The 18,905-nt window shown below is 32.3% G+C and overlaps 1 protein-coding gene and 1 non-coding gene across 3 annotated transcripts; one reads left to right on the top strand and one right to left on the bottom strand.

Annotated features, from left to right (window-relative positions):
- Nucleotides 1-6,779: 6,779 nt before the first annotated feature.
- On the bottom strand, nt 6,780-15,032 carry LOC105171208 (TLD-domain containing nucleolar protein). Of its 2 annotated transcripts, none has more exons than XM_011092244.3 (8): nt 14,625-15,029; nt 13,231-13,754; nt 13,055-13,127; nt 11,112-11,192; nt 10,960-11,023; nt 7,365-7,452; nt 7,194-7,278; nt 6,780-7,027 (listed from the first exon to the last, which is right to left on the bottom strand). In XM_011092244.3, exons 1-8 carry the CDS (start codon nt 14,781-14,783, stop codon nt 6,944-6,946), a joined length of 1,158 nt encoding a protein of 385 aa, XP_011090546.1. In that variant the 5' UTR covers nt 14,784-15,029; the 3' UTR covers nt 6,780-6,943. The 2 variants fall into 2 exon arrangements, 1 of the variants encoding a protein (XP_011090546.1); XR_016067434.1 differs by lacking the exon at nt 6,780-7,027 and adding an exon at nt 7,725-7,860 and having other exon boundaries at nt 7,252-7,278; nt 14,625-15,032.
- Nucleotides 15,033-15,853: 821 nt separating this feature from the next.
- TRNAR-ACG (transfer RNA arginine (anticodon ACG)) lies at nt 15,854-15,926 on the top strand. Its single transcript has one exon. It is a non-coding gene; the product is annotated as a tRNA-Arg (tRNA).
- Nucleotides 15,927-18,905: the final 2,979 nt, after the last annotated feature.

The following is an 18,905-nucleotide window of genomic DNA, read 5'->3' as shown; positions in this document are numbered from 1 at the left end:
CAAGCCTTCAAAGCTTTCATATGACGGTCCCCGTGAGCCAGTATAGTCAGTTGACTACCTTATCAACTAACTCACTGAAATTGCATAGACGTCTAACGTCTATCGCCCATGAAACATGACACTCATCCAATGAATGCAATACTCAGTGCAAGTCTCAATAGGACTCTCGATGCCCAATCTCGAGGTCCTCGACTTGAAAAATTTTAGACCAACCCTCAGAAGTTGGTTTCATAGCCGTCATTCAATGTGCAGCCCAACTACGTGGGTTGTCTAAATGGTCTATAGACATATATAACCAATGATGAATGCTTACCATATTTATCGGGACAATATCATTTGAATAAAGATTGCTTGAATTGTTCCCGAAATTTGCCAATTCAATTAGAATTCTGATCACCTATTTCAACACAACTTTTGACAAATTTTCCAACCCCTTTAACTGTCCACTCTTCTTCTTCTCCAACCAAACCCTCCAACCCATCCCCTTCACCTCCTAACACACCAGCACCTTGAGAAAATATAGCCACCATTGCAACTCCTTCCCTTACTTTCGCTTCACGCCATGCCCTATTCTTCTTCTCCTACCTAACCACTCATCCTCTACTTGCTGATTTCGTACGCAAACCACTTAAAATGCAACAACACCTTCTTGATGGTTTCAGCCTCGATACTAGCCGATCTTGGCTCATTTCCTGTCAAGATCTCCACCACCGCTTAGTTTCCCTTGGGTGTTGCCCCTTTGTCCTATGTTATCAATTCAAATCATGCTTTCGGTGTATATTGAGGCCTTTTATGGCCAACAACCCCTGTTTATTAGGGGAAATTCCATCGGAGCCACCCGATTAGCACCTATGATCGTTTGGATCTTGACTCATGTCATCGCAGAAACATAATTATACATTGTCCAAATTTTTTTTGAAGTTTATCACAATGTTAACCTATTATGAAGAGACCCGCCCAATGCTGTCGGCCGCTTGTCCACCATTACTGTAGCTCCAGCTCCGCCATCACCCTAATTGCAGCCCATTTTTCTAACCTCCATTAGTGTATTTCCCCAACAAAACTACTAAATTAATTTTCGTCATCCTAAATCCATAGTGGCCCTCCCTATTCATACCTTTCTCCATTGTCACCAACAACAAAATTAAGGCCGAATTCTCACCTAAAGGTGGTAGTGGAAGAACCGAAGGCAGCTACCGCAACAGCAAGCTCGAGTTTCGCCTTTTCTCTAAATTCTACAGAGGCCTCCATGCCCTTATGCTAAACCACGTTTTCTAACCTCCCACACTCTAGCTCTACTCGCAACCACCCATGAAGATATATTAGCGCGTCGTACACTGCCTAACAAAGACTACCTTGGGGAAAATTTGGTGCTAGGGATCGGTGTCTATCTTCCTATTCACTACTGCATTCACGCCTTTGACTTGCTTTCACAACTACCCACGACAATCATTTGCCAATTGCGTAAATCATAGACGAGATCCTCTCTAAATCCTAACTCCACCAATGGTGATGCCGATTAGGCTATGTTCTCTGCAACATGTGAATTTTTATTCGGCGACTGCAACTATGGAGATGTCACTTAGATTGTTTTTACTGATGGATTGCAAGTTTTTTGTTCAATGGCTAGGGCAAGATTCCTTTACAACAACTTGGGCAACTGTTTAATTTTTCAAGAAATTCTTCCCAACACCATCCTTGTGGACAAGGCTGTCTTAGAGGGTGGAGTAATGATACGATTGGAACCAAGTCCAAGGATAGCAATTGACCTAAAAGATTTATTAAAGAGTTGGGTGATTGTGGACCCCAACAACAGCTAAAATGGTTTAATGACATATTAGGTCCATTAGTATTAGAATTATATATATATATATATATATATATATTATGTTATAGATATAGAGATCATAAGAGAATTATATTTGGCTAAGTTGTTAAGATATATTGTTATTTAGTTTTTTAGCTTATTTCAAGTGGCGCAAGATCCTCTCCCTCGCCGCCTATCGCAACCTTTTAACATCTCTAGTATATCACATTTGGCACGAGCGCAATAGGAGAAAATCTCAGCAATTGGATCGAGACCCATCGACATTGGTTAACATTATTCTGGACGAAATTAGATTACGTATACTTAGTGCAGAATTGCCGAATAAAATTAGTACGATAGCCTTGTATAGATTATGGTAAATTTCATGGCACACAACATCAGTCATATGACTGTACATTATTTTTTTAATGCAATACCGAAAAAAAGATCCTCTCCCTAAGGAAGATGTTTGTACCAGCAAATATGGACCATATCTAGTGAAAGAGGAATGCAAAGAAGGAGAACAATTTAGCATTAAATATTCATATTCTTCCCCAAATTTCTAGAGCGCCTTCTATACTCGAATGGGGATTGATGCGTGCGATTTTAGCACGGATCCAAAGTTCTTGGATCTTGATGTTGAGTTTGGGTTAATTGAGCGAAAGCACTTGAGAAAAAGGACCTGTGAAACAACACATTAGCACTCCAATAGTTAAGTTAGTCCCAAATTTAAGAATAAATAAATACAAAAATAAATTATGACAAGAAAGTATGATAGAAATAAGAATCTCGTATTGCAAGAGCACGAGTTATAAGATGGCAGAGTAGTAGAGAGAGATTTCTCAGAACGCTGAAAGGAAGGGGGGGTCCGTTGAGGGCCGACTCCCATATTTATAGAGGAGGAGCCCCTCTTCGCAGGGAATCTGGAGAGAGCTGCATATCCGAAAAGGAAGGCGGGCTTTTCATGGATAAGGTTGCCCTTTATCTGCTCCTTGCGCAGAACGTCTTCGGATGAGGAAGGACTTCTTCTTCGTGAAGACGCCTGTCTTGCTAGGAGTCCTTCTTAGGGTGAAGATCCCAACCCCTTGAGGACATCTTCCTTCCCTCGGGCTAGCCTTGGAAAGTTTAAGTAGGCCTTCGTACTGGCCTCCTTCTTGGTCCAATTTTGACGGAGTAGGCTTCTTTCTTGGACAAGTTCTGGTGCGATGGGCTCCCTCTTGGGCTAAGCTTAGTGGGCCTCCCTCTTGGGCTAAACCATGCAGGGTGCTTCCTTCTTGGGCTAAGCCTAGCGCCCTTGGGCGGGCTAACTTTCTCCTGGGCCGAGGGGCCTGGTTTGGCTTAGCATTTCTCCTTGAGCCAATCATTTTTGGGCCATACTCATCAGGGATAACTATTGTCTTAAACCAATCCGTATCCTCGAATGGATGACCGAAATTGTCAATTTTGTTGTTATTGTCCTTTTTTTTCAAAAAAAATAATTGTAAAAAAAAGGAGGTGGATTGAAAATATGGAAATTTATTAAAGAAAAATATTCACTTAATTTATAAAAGAATTTGAGAAAATAAGTAAAATTATAAGTTATAGTTCAAAAAAGAATTTTGATAATTTCATCATAAAAAAATGAATAAAACCTAACTGGAACTAACAGATTGAATTCATTGTTAGACAACTTTTAAAATTCAAAGTTATTGATAATTTTTTAAAAAACAAAAAAAAATATTATAATTATGTCAAATTTTAGAAGATCTCGTTATAATTTACCCTTATATTTATGAAATTATTTCCTCACTCGTTCAGTAGTGGGCCTTGGGTTAATTATTTTTTATTAATAAAAAATAAATAAATTATATAAATATAATTTAATTAAATACTATAATATATGATGAGTCGTGGTTACAAACCACCACTCAAATTAAAAAAAAATATTTATTTTAAAAAAACCCACGTCGAGGATTGCAACCACGACTTGGTTTATTTTATTTTAGTTTTTAAAATTTTGTTTAATTAATTTTTTATAAATTAATTATATAAAATTAATTTTTAACAACATATTAAAGTCCAAAAATCATAATATTAAAATTGTATTAATTTAAAAAATTACAATTAAGTATACAAATGTACAAGTGTATATTTTTTTGTACAATTATAAAAATTACAATGAACTATACAATTATTCTTGACAACCCTGCACCGACATTTGATTGTGTAGAACAATTTCTTTGTTGGGCTTGTTGCCTTGCACGTGCTTGCGCCTAATCCATCTCGTTGTAATACATGAAGCTTGATTTCGACTAGGCGTGAAGAGATACGAATAGTACTATCGTAGACTAACTCAAATTTCGAGATATCCCAATAATCTTCGGAATGGAGGTTCAAATGACTTAGAATATGTATTCCTGTAAGTCATTAAATCATAATAATCCTTCACCATTGATGCAACATTAATCATGCATGCAGCGCATATCTTTTGAGCATGACTGCAAGGAATACCAAATTGAGTCCACTTGTCACAAGAACATTCTCGGTTTGCAATTTTGACAACATGGGTATTGAGTCCATGTCCATTCTGACGTCTTGTAACAATCGAGGTGGACTGTTGGAACTGATGGTATTTGTTGACGGTATGCTCAACATAATTTGTTGCCAACGTATGAATATTTTATATGCAAAATCTGTCCACAGTTGGTTGTTGACCAACATTACACTACTTTTCGCTAACCTCTGACGAAAATATTGGACAGTTCGTTGAAGCATCATCTTAGCCATTGCTGTCAACAGTAGGCGGCGAGCCCCTTTCAATATTCCATTAACGCATTCCTACATGTTTGTCGTCAAAATACCATATCGCCATCCACCATCATGAGATGCTATCCATTTTTCCTTGTTAATATGGTCTAAAAATTCAAACGTGGCTAGTTTCTGGTTCTTTATCTCTTCTATAATTTGATTGAATTTCCTGATTTGATATTCAGAGCCGCTTCTCCAACAAAGATCCTTCAACACGACATTTTTGAAATGACTGTGTATTAATTTACATCTTTTTATTTATTACAGTTTATCTGGCAGCCGTATGATATGGACTCAGATGTAATTATGGCTTACACCGCTGATTTGAACTCCCAGCTATGGAGATCATCATGTCTATTAGTATTCTATGCAATAGTGAAAATGCATTGTCCCGAACAGATTTTTCGCCAATTCGAGATGAGGCAAAATATTCCAAAAGCGACAGATACTCGGGATATGAGCCTCCATCAGATCTCCAGAAAAAACCACACGGGCACAGATTGGCAACTGGAGCACATACAATACATCACTAGATGATAAAGACGATATGACACGATTGTACAGAGGCTACCCATTTCTAGTAAAAGAGAAAAAGAACGAGGTTATCGGAAATGGTACTACAACATAACATAAAATTTCGTGTCATCATCTACTGATAGACGTGTGAAATGCGGGTACCAACCTGGAGATGCACCTATGTTGCAAGTTGTGGTAAGATGTTATATAATATCACATACTTTATTTTAAATATTTTTTTACAATACAAGGCTCACTATTTTTCTACAATCTTCAGGCAGATGAAGTGAATGCCCTTGAAGCTTTGTGTCAATATAGACCACTAAATATTGAAAGATATAGTCAATTGGTGGATAGATTCGAATACAGGTTATATATTATCAAGGAAGGCATGACCCATTAGCCACAACAAATTACTTCTCCATCCGATGATGCTCCCACAACATCCCACAGGCAAAGAAGAAGTTCTAGCCAAATGTCTATTGGTTCAGTTGAACATCATGATGTTGGGGTGGATATAGATGTTCCTTCTACAGTATATACGCCTCAGGGTTATACGTGCCACAACCGCCTCAAGATTACTACATGCCTCAATTGCCTCAAGATGATTGGTTCCAATCGGCTCCATATATGCCAACCCAAACACAAGATTATTCTTAACAAGTACATCTTGACTTTGGTCTTGGTATTAATCAACCATATGCACCAGGATATAATATTTCACTAATTTTATTTCCATCGTTTAGTCCATATCATGATAATGTGGAGTCTAGTTCTGCAACAACATCAAGTCGGTTCGATGGTGATGATAATGAGGCGCAAAATGAGCCAATGCAAAATGTGGGCGAGGAAATAAGACGACCACGGCGTCAACGCCACAAACGCAATTGTGGAACGGGTGGACATTTTTTACATTTTGAATTGTATAGTTCATTGTATTTTTTACAATTTTACAAAAAAATATACACTATTACATTTGTATACTTAATTATAATTTTTTAAATTAATATAATTTTAATATTAAGATTTTTTGAACTTTAATATGTTGGTAAAATTAATTTTATATAATTAATTTATAAAAATTTTAATTAAACAAAATTTAAAAAATAAAATAAACCAAGTCGTGGATGAAATCCACAACATGGATTTTTTTGTTTAAAAAATGTATTTTTTAATTCAAACCACGTCATATTTTTATTATAATATTTAATTAAATTATATTTATATAATTTATTTATTTTTTATTAATTAAAAAAATTATCCCAGTGGGCCTTAGTAACATTATCTTGGTCATCAACTCTCCCACCAGCCACAGTTTTGTTTTCTGGATCAAACTTTCCAACACAGTTTCCAATTTTTAAAGATAATTTAGATTTGCTGGTTGACAGAATGTAGCATTGTTTTCGAACTCAGCAGCATGACTGTTTCTTTGTTTGCTGCACCTTCCGCCATTAGATTGCTGACTTTGTTACTTACCTTGTGACTATCATATCCAAAGCCTTTGCACTCAATGTGGTGTAAAACGGTAGCCTGAGAAGGCTCCTAAACTAAAATACACAAAATTGTGTGCACGTCATGCGGTTCTGCTATTAACCATTTGGTATTATTTGCAACATCCAACGACATCAACTGTAAATACAACATTGCAAGGAGGGCACAGATCACAAAATAGCCAAAAACTCAATGCTTTATATACAACATAGTACATCTCTGTACATGTATAAAATGTCTTCAAAACGCATCTGGTCAATATTTACAGAGATATATTGTTCCGAGTTAGAGCAGTGACAGGGAAAGAGAGATGATGCACATTACACATGATCAACAGATTATCTACCAGTGGCAGATTCCTGGTGCCTCTGTTCGTGATAAAGCAATCATCTCATCGAACTTGGAAGCATATACAAAACCCCACAGCTACATTAAGCAAAACAATATATAGCACCATCATGTTACTAAGGACGAAGTAGTTAAATATTCAACATGTATACTACAGTCGACTGGATAACTGTTGCTTTTTTTTGTTGGGGAGGGGGGGGGGTTTAAGTAATGGAGAATGAAGGGATGAAATGCCTTTGAATACCTCAACTTCCTTGATATCAAAATCTTCTGTGCGAGCCAAACAAGGGTTTCCATAGGTTTCTGAGGATGAACTTGATCCACTTGATCTGGGGTGATGACAGAAGTTGAGCATGATACATATCGAAACAAATAGGAAACCAGAAACTAAAACTAAAGAAAATGAAAAGCTTACAGCTCTCCGTCCAAATATAGTGCAAAATGACCACCACCACCCATGGCCAAATAATCGGTAGAGCACAAGGTAAAGTAGCGATTCATGCCTGTTTTACAGGTATGTGTCAGCATAAAAGAAAAAGTTTGATTTTGCAATTACTGAAACTGAAACTCATCAAACCAGACAAGAAAATAGATATTAGGTTCAGGGGGCATTGGCGTCAATATTGAGAACGAAGAACTAAGCCATTCTCCCTGCAGCCTCATAATCTATTGAATTGTATAATTGAATCATGCTGCTCTAATTAGATATGATGAATTAGCTGAGTAAACTCGAAACAATTTTTGGGCAAGAAAAAATGAGCTTTTTCAGACTAACCATCGCAACAACAATTCTAGGGTCTTGACTGCAGTTTTCCACTGCAATTTTGTATATTCTACAACAGTCCTCAGCACTTAACACCAAACTCTTAACTTTACCAAGAGCAATAAACAGTACAGGGTCTGTTTGACATCTGAAACAGTCAAAAGCTCAAAATTTTCATATTAATATAGTTGTTGAAGATAAGATGAGAAGGATACCTATATTTTACATAGAAACATAAACAGAGCACATCACTGGTTGGCTACACCTAAAAAAAATTAACGGCATAAGCTGAATAAGAATTGCAGAAGGAGTTTTTAATGCATTTACCAAATCTACAATTCTTACCTAACATGTTACAACTTACCTAACATGTAAATGTTTACCGTATAATATCCTAACAACTTAAGGAGTTGTAACATAAGGAGTTGTAACATGTAAAACTCCTTATGTTTTTAATGCATTTAATACAATCATCTACGGTAAAAATTATTTATCGTCTACGACCTCGCATTTACATGTTAGGTTGTCTTGAAATACCCTCACTTTGTTCGGATTGTTGTCTTTCACGTATTTGTGGTCAATCCATCTCAATTCATTACGTGTTCTTTGGCTTCGACCAGGATGAGTAGAGGCACGAAGAAGAGTGTCGTGGACCAATTCAAATTTCAACATCCCAATAATCCCACAAGAATGCCCCCACCACCACGAGACATGGTTACAACTTCTCCTCTGTCTATGGGACGTGATTAGAGCATTCTCTTGGGATTATTAGAATGTCCCAAAATTTGAGTTGGTCCACGACACTCCTTTTTGTGTCTCTAGCCGTTTTGGTCGAAGCCAAACAACACGTTTTCAATTGAGATGGATTGGCCACAAACAAGACAACAATCCCAACAAAGTGAGGGTATTTCAAGATAACCTAATATGCCAATGTGAGGTCATAGATGACAAATAATATTTGTAATAAATGATTGTATTTTTTTTTCATTAATAAAATTTTTTAAATTTATTATTGATTATGCTTAGTAAAATTTTTAATTATTAACAATTTAATTAATTAAGATAATAAATTAAAAAAATGAAAAAAAATCCACTTGAAGTTGTGATCTCCATCCACGACTTCACCCTAAAATTAAAAAATAATTAAAAAAAATTGGCAAGTCCTCAAATTATTAGCAATTTCAAAAAGCTACCACTTTTGTCTTTTTTTATTTTTTTTATTTATTAATATAAATAAGCCAAGGGTTTACACTCTAAAATACCCGTGGTATGGGTATTGGTACATGTAAATTCTAATACTCGAATATGCACATTAAATCGTTGAATTTGCAAACTTTGATAAATAGATTTACCTTGTCATCTAAAAATTATTACATTTTGTACATATTTTTTTATATGTATTGATACTTTTAAAATTTGCTAGAGTGCTTCATGTTTAATTTTTTTTCCAAATTAAGTTTATGATAAAATTAATTTGCATGTAACATAATAATTTAGAAAATGAAAAAAATATATCTATGAGAAATTTAAATTAGTTAAGGTAGACTAAGATATGGAATAGATAAAATTTGTTTGAATTTGAATTGTCGAAAATCATCAAATGAAAGTTGAACACAAGTTCAAATGGATAAAAAAATTTATTCCAAGGTTAAAATATGTTTTTCATACGCAACTTAATTTTTTTCACCAATTTTTCAATTTTCGTTCCTATCTTGTGTCTATCATGATTGTATAATCAATTGCTAACAATCTATTATTTAAACAAAGTCAGATCATTATTTATATATCAATGACGGTAAATTTGCATAAGTTGAAAATTCGGATAGTTTTTATTTTATCGATCACAAGTTCATGAAATATTTTCTATAAACTAACATAGCAACATGTTCTCGTTATCATTACGAAAAACATGTAAAATTGCTTCATTCATTTTTTTTTATGTAAACTGAAATTTGAGAAACTATTTTTTCAAACTTATTATGGACAAAGTAACAGAATTTAATGGGTAAGCCTCAAAGCAAACCTAATTGTTTAGGATATAATATGAGGGAGACCCAATTGGTATTCTATAGATAGGATCCGAGTAGGGTATACAAGTACCAGTTACACATATTTGTTGGGTATGGATCCTGGTAGGTAAACACCCATCCATAGACAATTATTTAATTATTCATAAAATGATTCATTAGTATTCTCAAGGTAACACTTCAATGATTAATTATATTCTTCTTGGATTTGCAATAATTAGAAACTCTCCAAATTGAGAACTCTAGACTTCACCTGGGGGATGTCCACACAAATGCATTTCTTTGAATAAATTCTTCTTTTATCATTCTACCCAGGCTACTCATCCAAAGACAAACTGGCTTAATGTCTCTCTCCAGATGTTTCCAGTAAATACCAAGTCATTCCTACCGTGTATGTTATCACCATCTAAGCTTTATCTGATCTTGCTGGTTGGGTACATAACCACAGCCATTATTCTTTAACATTATTCTGTTCAGAAGCAAGGTGAAGGAGAGAGAGTAAACATATACAATTAGTCAATTACCGTCCTAAAGAATATTCTTGAAAAATAAAGTAATATGGATAATGGGGCGTATTATGCTGAGACCTAGGACTGATAATTTTTGGAGCCTGCAGATTGACCATAAAATGTGTAAGTACAAGTTGCCTCATGTAACTATCTAACACTCGATACACATAATTTCCCCATCACAAATGTGTGAGGCACTGCAAACTCCAATTCAAGTATTTTTGTGTCTGATACATCATATTCCCCACTATTTCCTATTCCATGTCCATAATTAGCAATCTGTTATTACCATTAGAATGGCTTTGCATATTACATACAGAGATTCAAGTTGCAACACTAGCACGGCAAGTGGAAACTAGAGCACAAGCTAGTAGATGCGCTATCATGTAATGAATAAGCAATTGAGATGGAGCTACACAGGAAGCCCAATGTTAACCTGAGTTGAACTTTCATGAAAAAGAAAACAAACAAGGCAGTTAAAATTCTGAAATTGTTTTCGTAAAGAATTAGACAAGGTGTCCTAATAGTTAATGCAATTACATAAAAGATGTGCGAAGTTCAAAACCATATGCAGGAATGTCTAAATAATTCAGCCGATACTGTTAAGCCGGCCAAGCAAGCAAACTATGACAAAGATATCACTTCAACCTTCCCCAAACAAGAGAAGAAAGAATTGGACCCTAAAATTTTGATAAAAGGAAGAATTGATACCTGTAGGACGAAATATAAGAGGATGACCAGAGGTATTCGTAAAGACAAACGAACTGTTTGATCCCTGTAACAATATGAAGATTTAATTTGAGAGCATTGAGTAAAAGAATATTATTCCATGTAAAGTAAAAAGTTTTTACGATCATCATTACCTGATACCTTCTCCTATTTGTTGGTCTCAAAGGTGCCTCAACCAAGCCACCAAATACTGCACCATTACGATCCCCAACAACCTAACAAAGAAAAAAGAGCAAAGACAAACTTGCATGTACACCCCAGGACGAGCCAAGCCAAGGAGGATCTCAGTTTAGATGATATCTATAAATGCTATTTCAGGAAAAATCCAAAAAAGCATGAGTGTGAATAAGCAGTAACCTAGCATTTGTAGCCAAGGGGCATCAGGTGCAGACAATGTTATAAAAGGTTAAAGTAGGTTGACATGGAGAGCCTACAGTAAACATTAACATGCACACACACAAATGAGCAAAGGATCGCTTGGGTTTCTTGTTCTTAAGCAACAAAGGGGTAGTCGATACCTCATAATCACAAAAAGGTTCAAATGGCACCCAAAATTATGCACATATTCTAGACAAATCTGCAGATCATTAAGGTCAAAATATAACATTAATTTCTAAAGCATGAGACGAGATTACAAAATATGCTAGATCATGGTTAAAAGAAAATTTTCGTCCTATAACTTTGACCCAAATTCCTTTTTGTTCTTAACTTTGGCAATATTAGATTTAATCCGTCATCTATCAATTTTGTATAGATTCGGTCCTTTAGCCTAATTTAGGACTCTTTTGCCCTTTTGATGATAAAGATTAATAGTCCATCCTAATGCTTTTAAAAGACCCAACATACTTCCAAAATAAAACTAAGTCTCTATAAATTCATACCTTCTATGTGAGCATTAGTTATGAGAGGTGGACTAAATTTACTCTTTAAAAAGTTGTACAGGGTAAAATTGTCCGAAATTGGGTCAGAAGACTAAAATTACACATTTATGAAAGTTACAGGACTAACTAAAACGCATAAACTTAAAAGACTGAAATTAATAGCTGGCAAACTTAAAGGATTAAACAAATAATTTTCCCGCTAGATCATTTATAGACACTTCAGAGAATCAGGAGTGTATCTTTAGCAAATATGAGTAATGAACCGATTTCTAGCAAGTGTTTCCAAACTATGAAGAATGATTCTGAATAGAAGAAAAACGAGCTCCTACATAGTGCAAGGCACAAAGTAATAATCTTATAATCATGAAAATCATTCGAAATAAATATCATAACTGAACAACGACAGCATTCTATTGATTAATACATATTTTTAATTTATATATGAGAATTTTTTTGAAAATGCAAATGCATAAACTAAATAAAGAGGACTAGTGACAACTGCAATTCTAAATAGAATTTTTTTTCTTTGTGTTATTTGAATAAACTTCAACCAGCTAAAAACTTTTGATAAGTTTTCAGCAATGAGAATGAAAATCTTAAGAAAGTGATGAAAATGAGAAAGATATGAAGCTGGTAAAAGCTTTTGTATATACCTAACCTTGCACTTAAGTTCTCAAGTCTCGACAAGCAAAGCAAATCTTGGACTTTGGATGTGCAATAGAGAACTATATCTTTTAATGTCATATTTATGTGGCTTTTGGCAAGAGAAGCTAAAAGTCAGCCATGTATCCGCACCCATGATGCTTAGTACGACGGCTTTAGGTTTTTACACTATTAAACGCAATAAATAAAGAACAAATATTTCCAACAAAATTTAAAGCCAGGTTGACAGAATATGGAGCAGTTTAATAGTATTCATGGAAAAAGTTGCAGAAATTGTAAAGTAACATATTAATATTACATCATGTATATTACAGTTGTACAAAGCTAACCACCTCAGTGATGGCTCAATTTGTTAAGCTTTCACAGCCAAATGAAACAAGTAGAAGGAATGTAAATACTTATAGATAGAAATAAGTATGCATGCAGTTACTTATGTTCAGAGAGTCACTGGCTTAAAGCTGTATCCGATGGTTTAATCTATGACATTAAATATAGATAGAAATAACATAAGAAAACAGATAGGAAAAGAATACCAGCAGGCTGAGGCCGGGCCAGAGCATACTTCTTCTGTATAATGTTGAAAGGGATATACCATGCCTCCAAGTACTGAAAGATAACAAATTAGAGCAATTGAGTTGCAGAATGAACATGCAAAATCAAACTTAAGAAATGGAAATGTAATAAAAAAGTTCACTTAAGGATTCTGAACCTGTATAATAGCATCCATTTTCGTCCCTGAACAATCACAGGGAGTGCAGCATAAAGGACACTCCGAGTCTTTTCAGAGAGAAGCAATGATGGTTCAGAAGTTTCAGGAAGATTTTCTGAAGACAGTGACTCATTCAAAGTTTGCATTGGAATCCCTTCATCCACAGATGTCTTAGAATTACTTCCATTGCCAACTACCATATCAGAACTGCCTTTTGGGCCTTGATTTCGAAAACCACCTAGTTTAGCAGCTTGATAGAATGCTTTACCAAGGGATTGTTTACCCCTTGAGAACAAACTTTTCTTTTTGGCATTCTCTCTTGTTACTGTAGGCTCAGATGATGGCTTAAACAGATTGTCATCAGAATCTATTTTCTCTTCAAAGTTAGAGTTACTCCGAGATTCTGAGGATGCTAAAAGTGAATAGAGAAATGCCGTAAAAGATGATGTATCAGGGCCATCAACAGAGTCATTCGAACCCTCCTCTATATCTGAGTGACTGTTCTCGGAGTTATTCACATCATCCTGTCACATCCAGTAGCAAATGTTCATAATAAGATTAGTGATGAAATGAGGCGAATGAAAATGGAAAGAAAGGGGTGCTTGATGCAATTTAAAAAAGAGAAAGGGTATCTTCTTCACTTAATCAAGACTCTCAACTTTAAAGTGGTCAACCTTCATTATAGTCCACATGACAGGCGAAGGCAGCCAATTATAAGTAGACTCCATAACAAATTTAGCTCATATGCTGAAATGCTATCCCATTTTCCCTTTCTGTCCCACCCTGTCCCCCCCCTCCAGACTCATAGATACTTCTTTAACGTAGTTCTAACCCCAATCGACACAGATTGATCATTCTTTTTAACTAAAAGATCACAAGCATCATCTGAAAATAACAGAATTGTCATTCCATTGCCCATGCAATGAACAAACAAGTACAACACGTTAGAACAATTTTAAATGGGTTTTCTAATAGGCTACGCTATCAAAAAAACAGAAATGTAATAATCACATACTCAGTTCTTAAGCAAATCCGACTAGTGCATGTAGCTAAACTATATCCAAAAATAGCACCACGGATATATCAACTGGTCCTCTAATATACAATCATTTAGCTACACTAAAGTACATCAAAACCCTAAACATCAGCTTCAAGAAACGAATTCAAAGCTCTGCATACCTAGAATCTAAAACCCCATAAAATTCTGATCAAACAGCTCATAAATCCAAATGGGCCCTCAAAAATTAGGCAACAAAAAAGGGAACTCTGACAATCAAATAACCAAAATCCTATTCCCACATCACACCTAAAGAAAACCAACAGGCAGCAAACAAACAGAACAAAAGCACAAAACAAACAAAAAGAAGATTTTCGGAGAATAATTGAAGTTTTACATGAGAAGATGGCTTTGGAGGCGGCTTGGAGGGTTTATCAGAGATGGGGTTGAGCAAAACAGTGGTTAGATCAGATACAAAGTGAACTGCTTTACTCCTCAGTGACTTGGATTGCTGCTTTTGTTCTTGTTTCTCTTCTTGCTCCTGCTTTCTCCCCATTTCCTGCTACTTCTATGCTTCGGATTCTTTACTGATTACGATGATGATAAGGTTCCCACTATCTTTTCCGCATACTGTAAACTTTTCCTGACATGCATTCATCACCTCCAAAACTTCAACACCCCCAACTCCAAGAATATGCCCTCAGGCTTCAGCTCTTTTCGTCTGAGAACAAATGATAGTGGGTGGGGGATTAGGAACAAACGAGTATAGTCTAAGTTTTATTATTTATGTTCTCTCTTAGCTTTTCCGGCTTTCAAGAATGAGTCAAATATACGCCACAACATGTAAATGTGTCAATCTAAAGTTTTATTACGTTTTCTTTTTAATTTTTTATATAATTATGAACACTTTTTATTATTTAAAATATTATAAATATTTATCAAAATAAAAAATAATTATATAATCCTCCAGCGGACATTAGTAAATTATCTTACTGAAAATTTTAATATATATATATATATATTTGAAAAAATATAAAAAAATTGAGTATGGGAACAATAAATGATCCATAGAAAATATTAGTTCATAAAATATGTCAAAAAAATTCGAAAAATATATAAAATTACAATTTATAATTCAAAATGATATTTTGTCAATTCACTACAAAAATTGGATGGAAATCTAATGAATGCTAGTGGAATTGGCTCGTTGTTAGACGGATATTAAAGTCAAGATGATATTTATGATTTGTCAAATAACAAAAATATATTTATAATTATACCAAATTTAACTAAATTTACCTTTTGGCAACTCCACTTTGTTACTCATGAAGCTATAGGTAGTGCAGAAAATTAAATCAAACTATTCGACAAAATTTGAAAAAAATATTTTGTCCGATAAGCTTTGAAACTCGACTCGAACTCGACTCAATTAGTGCAAAAATAATAAAATATACGCACAAATATCAAATTACTCTACCTCGATTCATATTTGATCAAATTAAAACTTGTTTGAGCTTGATTAAAGCAATAAAATCAAATTCAAACACAATTGTTAAAGCTTGATATTAATTTAAACAAGTCTTAAATAGTTTTATATTAAACTATCAACGAGAGACAAGAAACAATGACTCCGTGGCCCAATGGATAAGGCGCTGGTCTACGGAACCAGAGATTCTGGGTTCGATCCCCAGCGGAGTCGTCGTTACATTTTTTTCTCTTTTCCCTCCCAAACTTATTACAACTTTTTTATTCGTTTTACATTTCACCACATACATATACTACTACTAGAGTACATGCAATGTACGATTATATAATTTTTTATATCTCTTTCGTAATATAAAATTTTTTATTTTTAATAAATAAAATATAATAAATTTGAATTTTTAATCTATTTTGATTATTATCAAAAATAATATTTTCCTATACGTACAAATATTTTAGTAGCCAAAATTTGTATTTTACAAAGATTACTTTCATAAAATTATGACATCCTATTAAATATGAAGATAGTTTTTTAACAAAAATCCAGCTTTATTGAAAAATATATAATTAATTAAATGTATTTTTTATTATAATTTGTGTACCATCAAAATCTATATTAAAGTATATAAATCTAAAATTATCTTAATCTGTAAAAAATAAAATAAAATATAAAGAATGAAATTAAATTTATTTTTAATAAATTATAAAGAAGACAACTGACAGAAATATATATATATATATATATATATAGAAAGATGGACGATTAATAAAATAATCTCAAAATCTCATCGATTTGAACTAAAAAAATAGGCATAAATTATCATGAAATGAAAAATAAAATGAGTACCAATAAAAATGAAATGGCTTAGTTCAATTGAATCATAAATACATTATCGCTAGCTGTAAAAAAAAACAAAAGGACTTTTATTAACATAAAATAAGATTTTATTGAATAAGATTCTTTCAAAAATAGCTCAAATTAAAAATACATAAATACATATATTTACATGTAAATGCAAATAATTAAGAAACATATCATCATAGATTTGGTTGCATCACGTTTAGATAATTCGAAAAAAAATTATATATAAACTTAATGGATGAAATTATAATATATATAAAAAAATAAGTGATAAAAAGATAAAAAAAAAAGGTTATAAATTTAAATACAAAATTAAGTAGAATCATACAAATAAATATTGAGTGAATAGCAATTTATACCCCTGTGATATTGAAAATGAGCTCTTTATCCCCCTATGAAAAAAATATAATAATTTATCCCCTTGTACTTTTTAAAATGAAACAATTTACCTCCTTATACAGGGAGGTAAATTGCTTCATTTTAAAAATTATATGGGGGTAAATTGTTGTATTTTAAAAAATATAGGAAGGTAAATCGTTATTTGTTTTTCATAAGGGAGTAATTTGCTCATTTGCGTTATCACAGGGGGTTGCATTTGCATTTGTTTTTCTACTTAATTATAATATATATAAAAAATAAGTGATAAAAAGATAAAAAAAAAAAGGTTAAAAATTTAAATACAAAATTAAGTAGAATCATAAAATATTTATAATTTACGTACCTATAAGCACTAAATGATTTTGTTCCTTTTGTTGAAAAACAAAAATAAAAAAAAAATAGAAAAGAAATCAGAAAAGGAACCAAAAAGTAAACTATAAAAATAAAAGTTTAATAGATGAAACTATAATAGATATAAAAAAATGATATATGAAAAACACAATGGGGTAAATATTTAACTAGAAATAAAGAATAATAATTTGAGTAAAATTATACAAATTAATATTAAATTTGATATGTACTTTAGTATGTACCTATTAGCACTAAATGAATTTGTTTCTTTTTGTTGCAAATATAAAAACAAAATAAATAAAAAAAATCTAAAAAGGAATGAAAACATAAATTATAATATACAAATTGAATGGACGAAATTATAATTATAATATATATAAAAAAAAAAAGGCAAAGAGGTAACTGTTTAAATAGAAATAAAAATTTAATCGTAGTTTGAATAGAATTATACAAATAAATATTAAATAAAATATGTGTCGATTAACACTAAATAAATTTGTTCATTCTTATAGAAAAAAAAAATCTGACAGAGAACAACAAAATTAAACTATAAAATATAAATTTAACGGATGTAATTATAATATATATATATATATACATATATATAAACTGGTCTATAAAAGACACAAAATAATAAATATATAAATAGAAAAAATACTAAATGACAAATTCATTAGAATTATAAAAATAAATTTTAAAAATGAAATATGTTTTTACTAATATTAAATTAATTTATTTATTTTTATATAACAAAATCAAGTAATTATCATAGACATCGAGAAAATTAAATAGTAAAAGATAAATAAGTATTAAAATTTAATTGAAAAAAAAAAGAGCAAAGGATAGAAATTGTTAATTCAATAGCTTTCCAGTATCATAAAAAATAATATATAAGAATAAAATAATATCATGATAAAGAAAAAATATCAATTTAACTATAGGATATGAGTGTAAAGACAACTAAAATAAAAATTTAATAGATACAAATATATGAGTAAGAAATAAAATAATATCATGATAAAAAAAATATATCAATTTAGCTATAGGATGTGAGTGTAAAGACAAATAAAATGAAAATAAAAAAAGGAAATAGAGCATTTTAATTTATATTAATTTATATAATTATATTATTTAATTAGTTCATTTATTAAATAATGATTATATTGAGCGATTTATTATTCAATCAGAATATTTTACGAGTTTGATTATTTAAAATAGTGTTGAATTGAATATCAAATCGGATATAAAAATATATCGTTGGTTAATTATATTATTAAATTTGTTAAATTTACATATTACTATAATTAATTTATACAATTCCATCGAATTATTAACCAAATACGCAATTCTACGTATTGTTATTTTATTAAAGTATATAGTAGCGAGGGATTGACAGGAAATTCATAGAAATATTCTGAAAAATTATATTTAAGAAATATCATATTATTAAAGAGAAAAAATGAGGTTTATAATGATAATCTAATTTAGGGATGTTATTAAAAATGATAGTTATAAATATATATGAGACTTGGTTAAATGAATACCTACGACTTAAATGATAAATTATAAGTATTTATCTTCCTAGAGTGTCTAGTTATTAAGAAG

This window comes from Sesamum indicum, linkage group LG9 (assembly GCF_026168435.1).
Source record: "Sesamum indicum cultivar Baizhima isolate 11 linkage group LG9, ASM2616843v1, whole genome shotgun sequence".
NCBI classification, from domain to species: domain Eukaryota; kingdom Viridiplantae; phylum Streptophyta; class Magnoliopsida; order Lamiales; family Pedaliaceae; genus Sesamum; species Sesamum indicum.
Note: the sequence above shows the minus strand (reverse complement) of the source record. Positions and strands in the feature narration are given on the sequence as shown.

Bases quoted from the DNA above. Each gene is read 5' to 3' on its own strand.
- LOC105171208 (XM_011092244.3), bottom strand. From the start codon at position 14,783: ATGGGGAGAAAGCAGGAGCAAGAAGAGAAACAAGAACAAAAGCAGCAA. The intron at 11,024-11,111 runs GTAATGATGATC...ATATTGTTACAG, and splicing joins CAAATAGGAGAAGGTATCAG to GGATCAAACAGTTCGTTTGT. The intron at 7,028-7,193 runs GTATTCAAAGGC...TGCTTAATGTAG, and splicing joins TTGATATCAAGGAAGTTGAG to CTGTGGGGTTTTGTATATGC.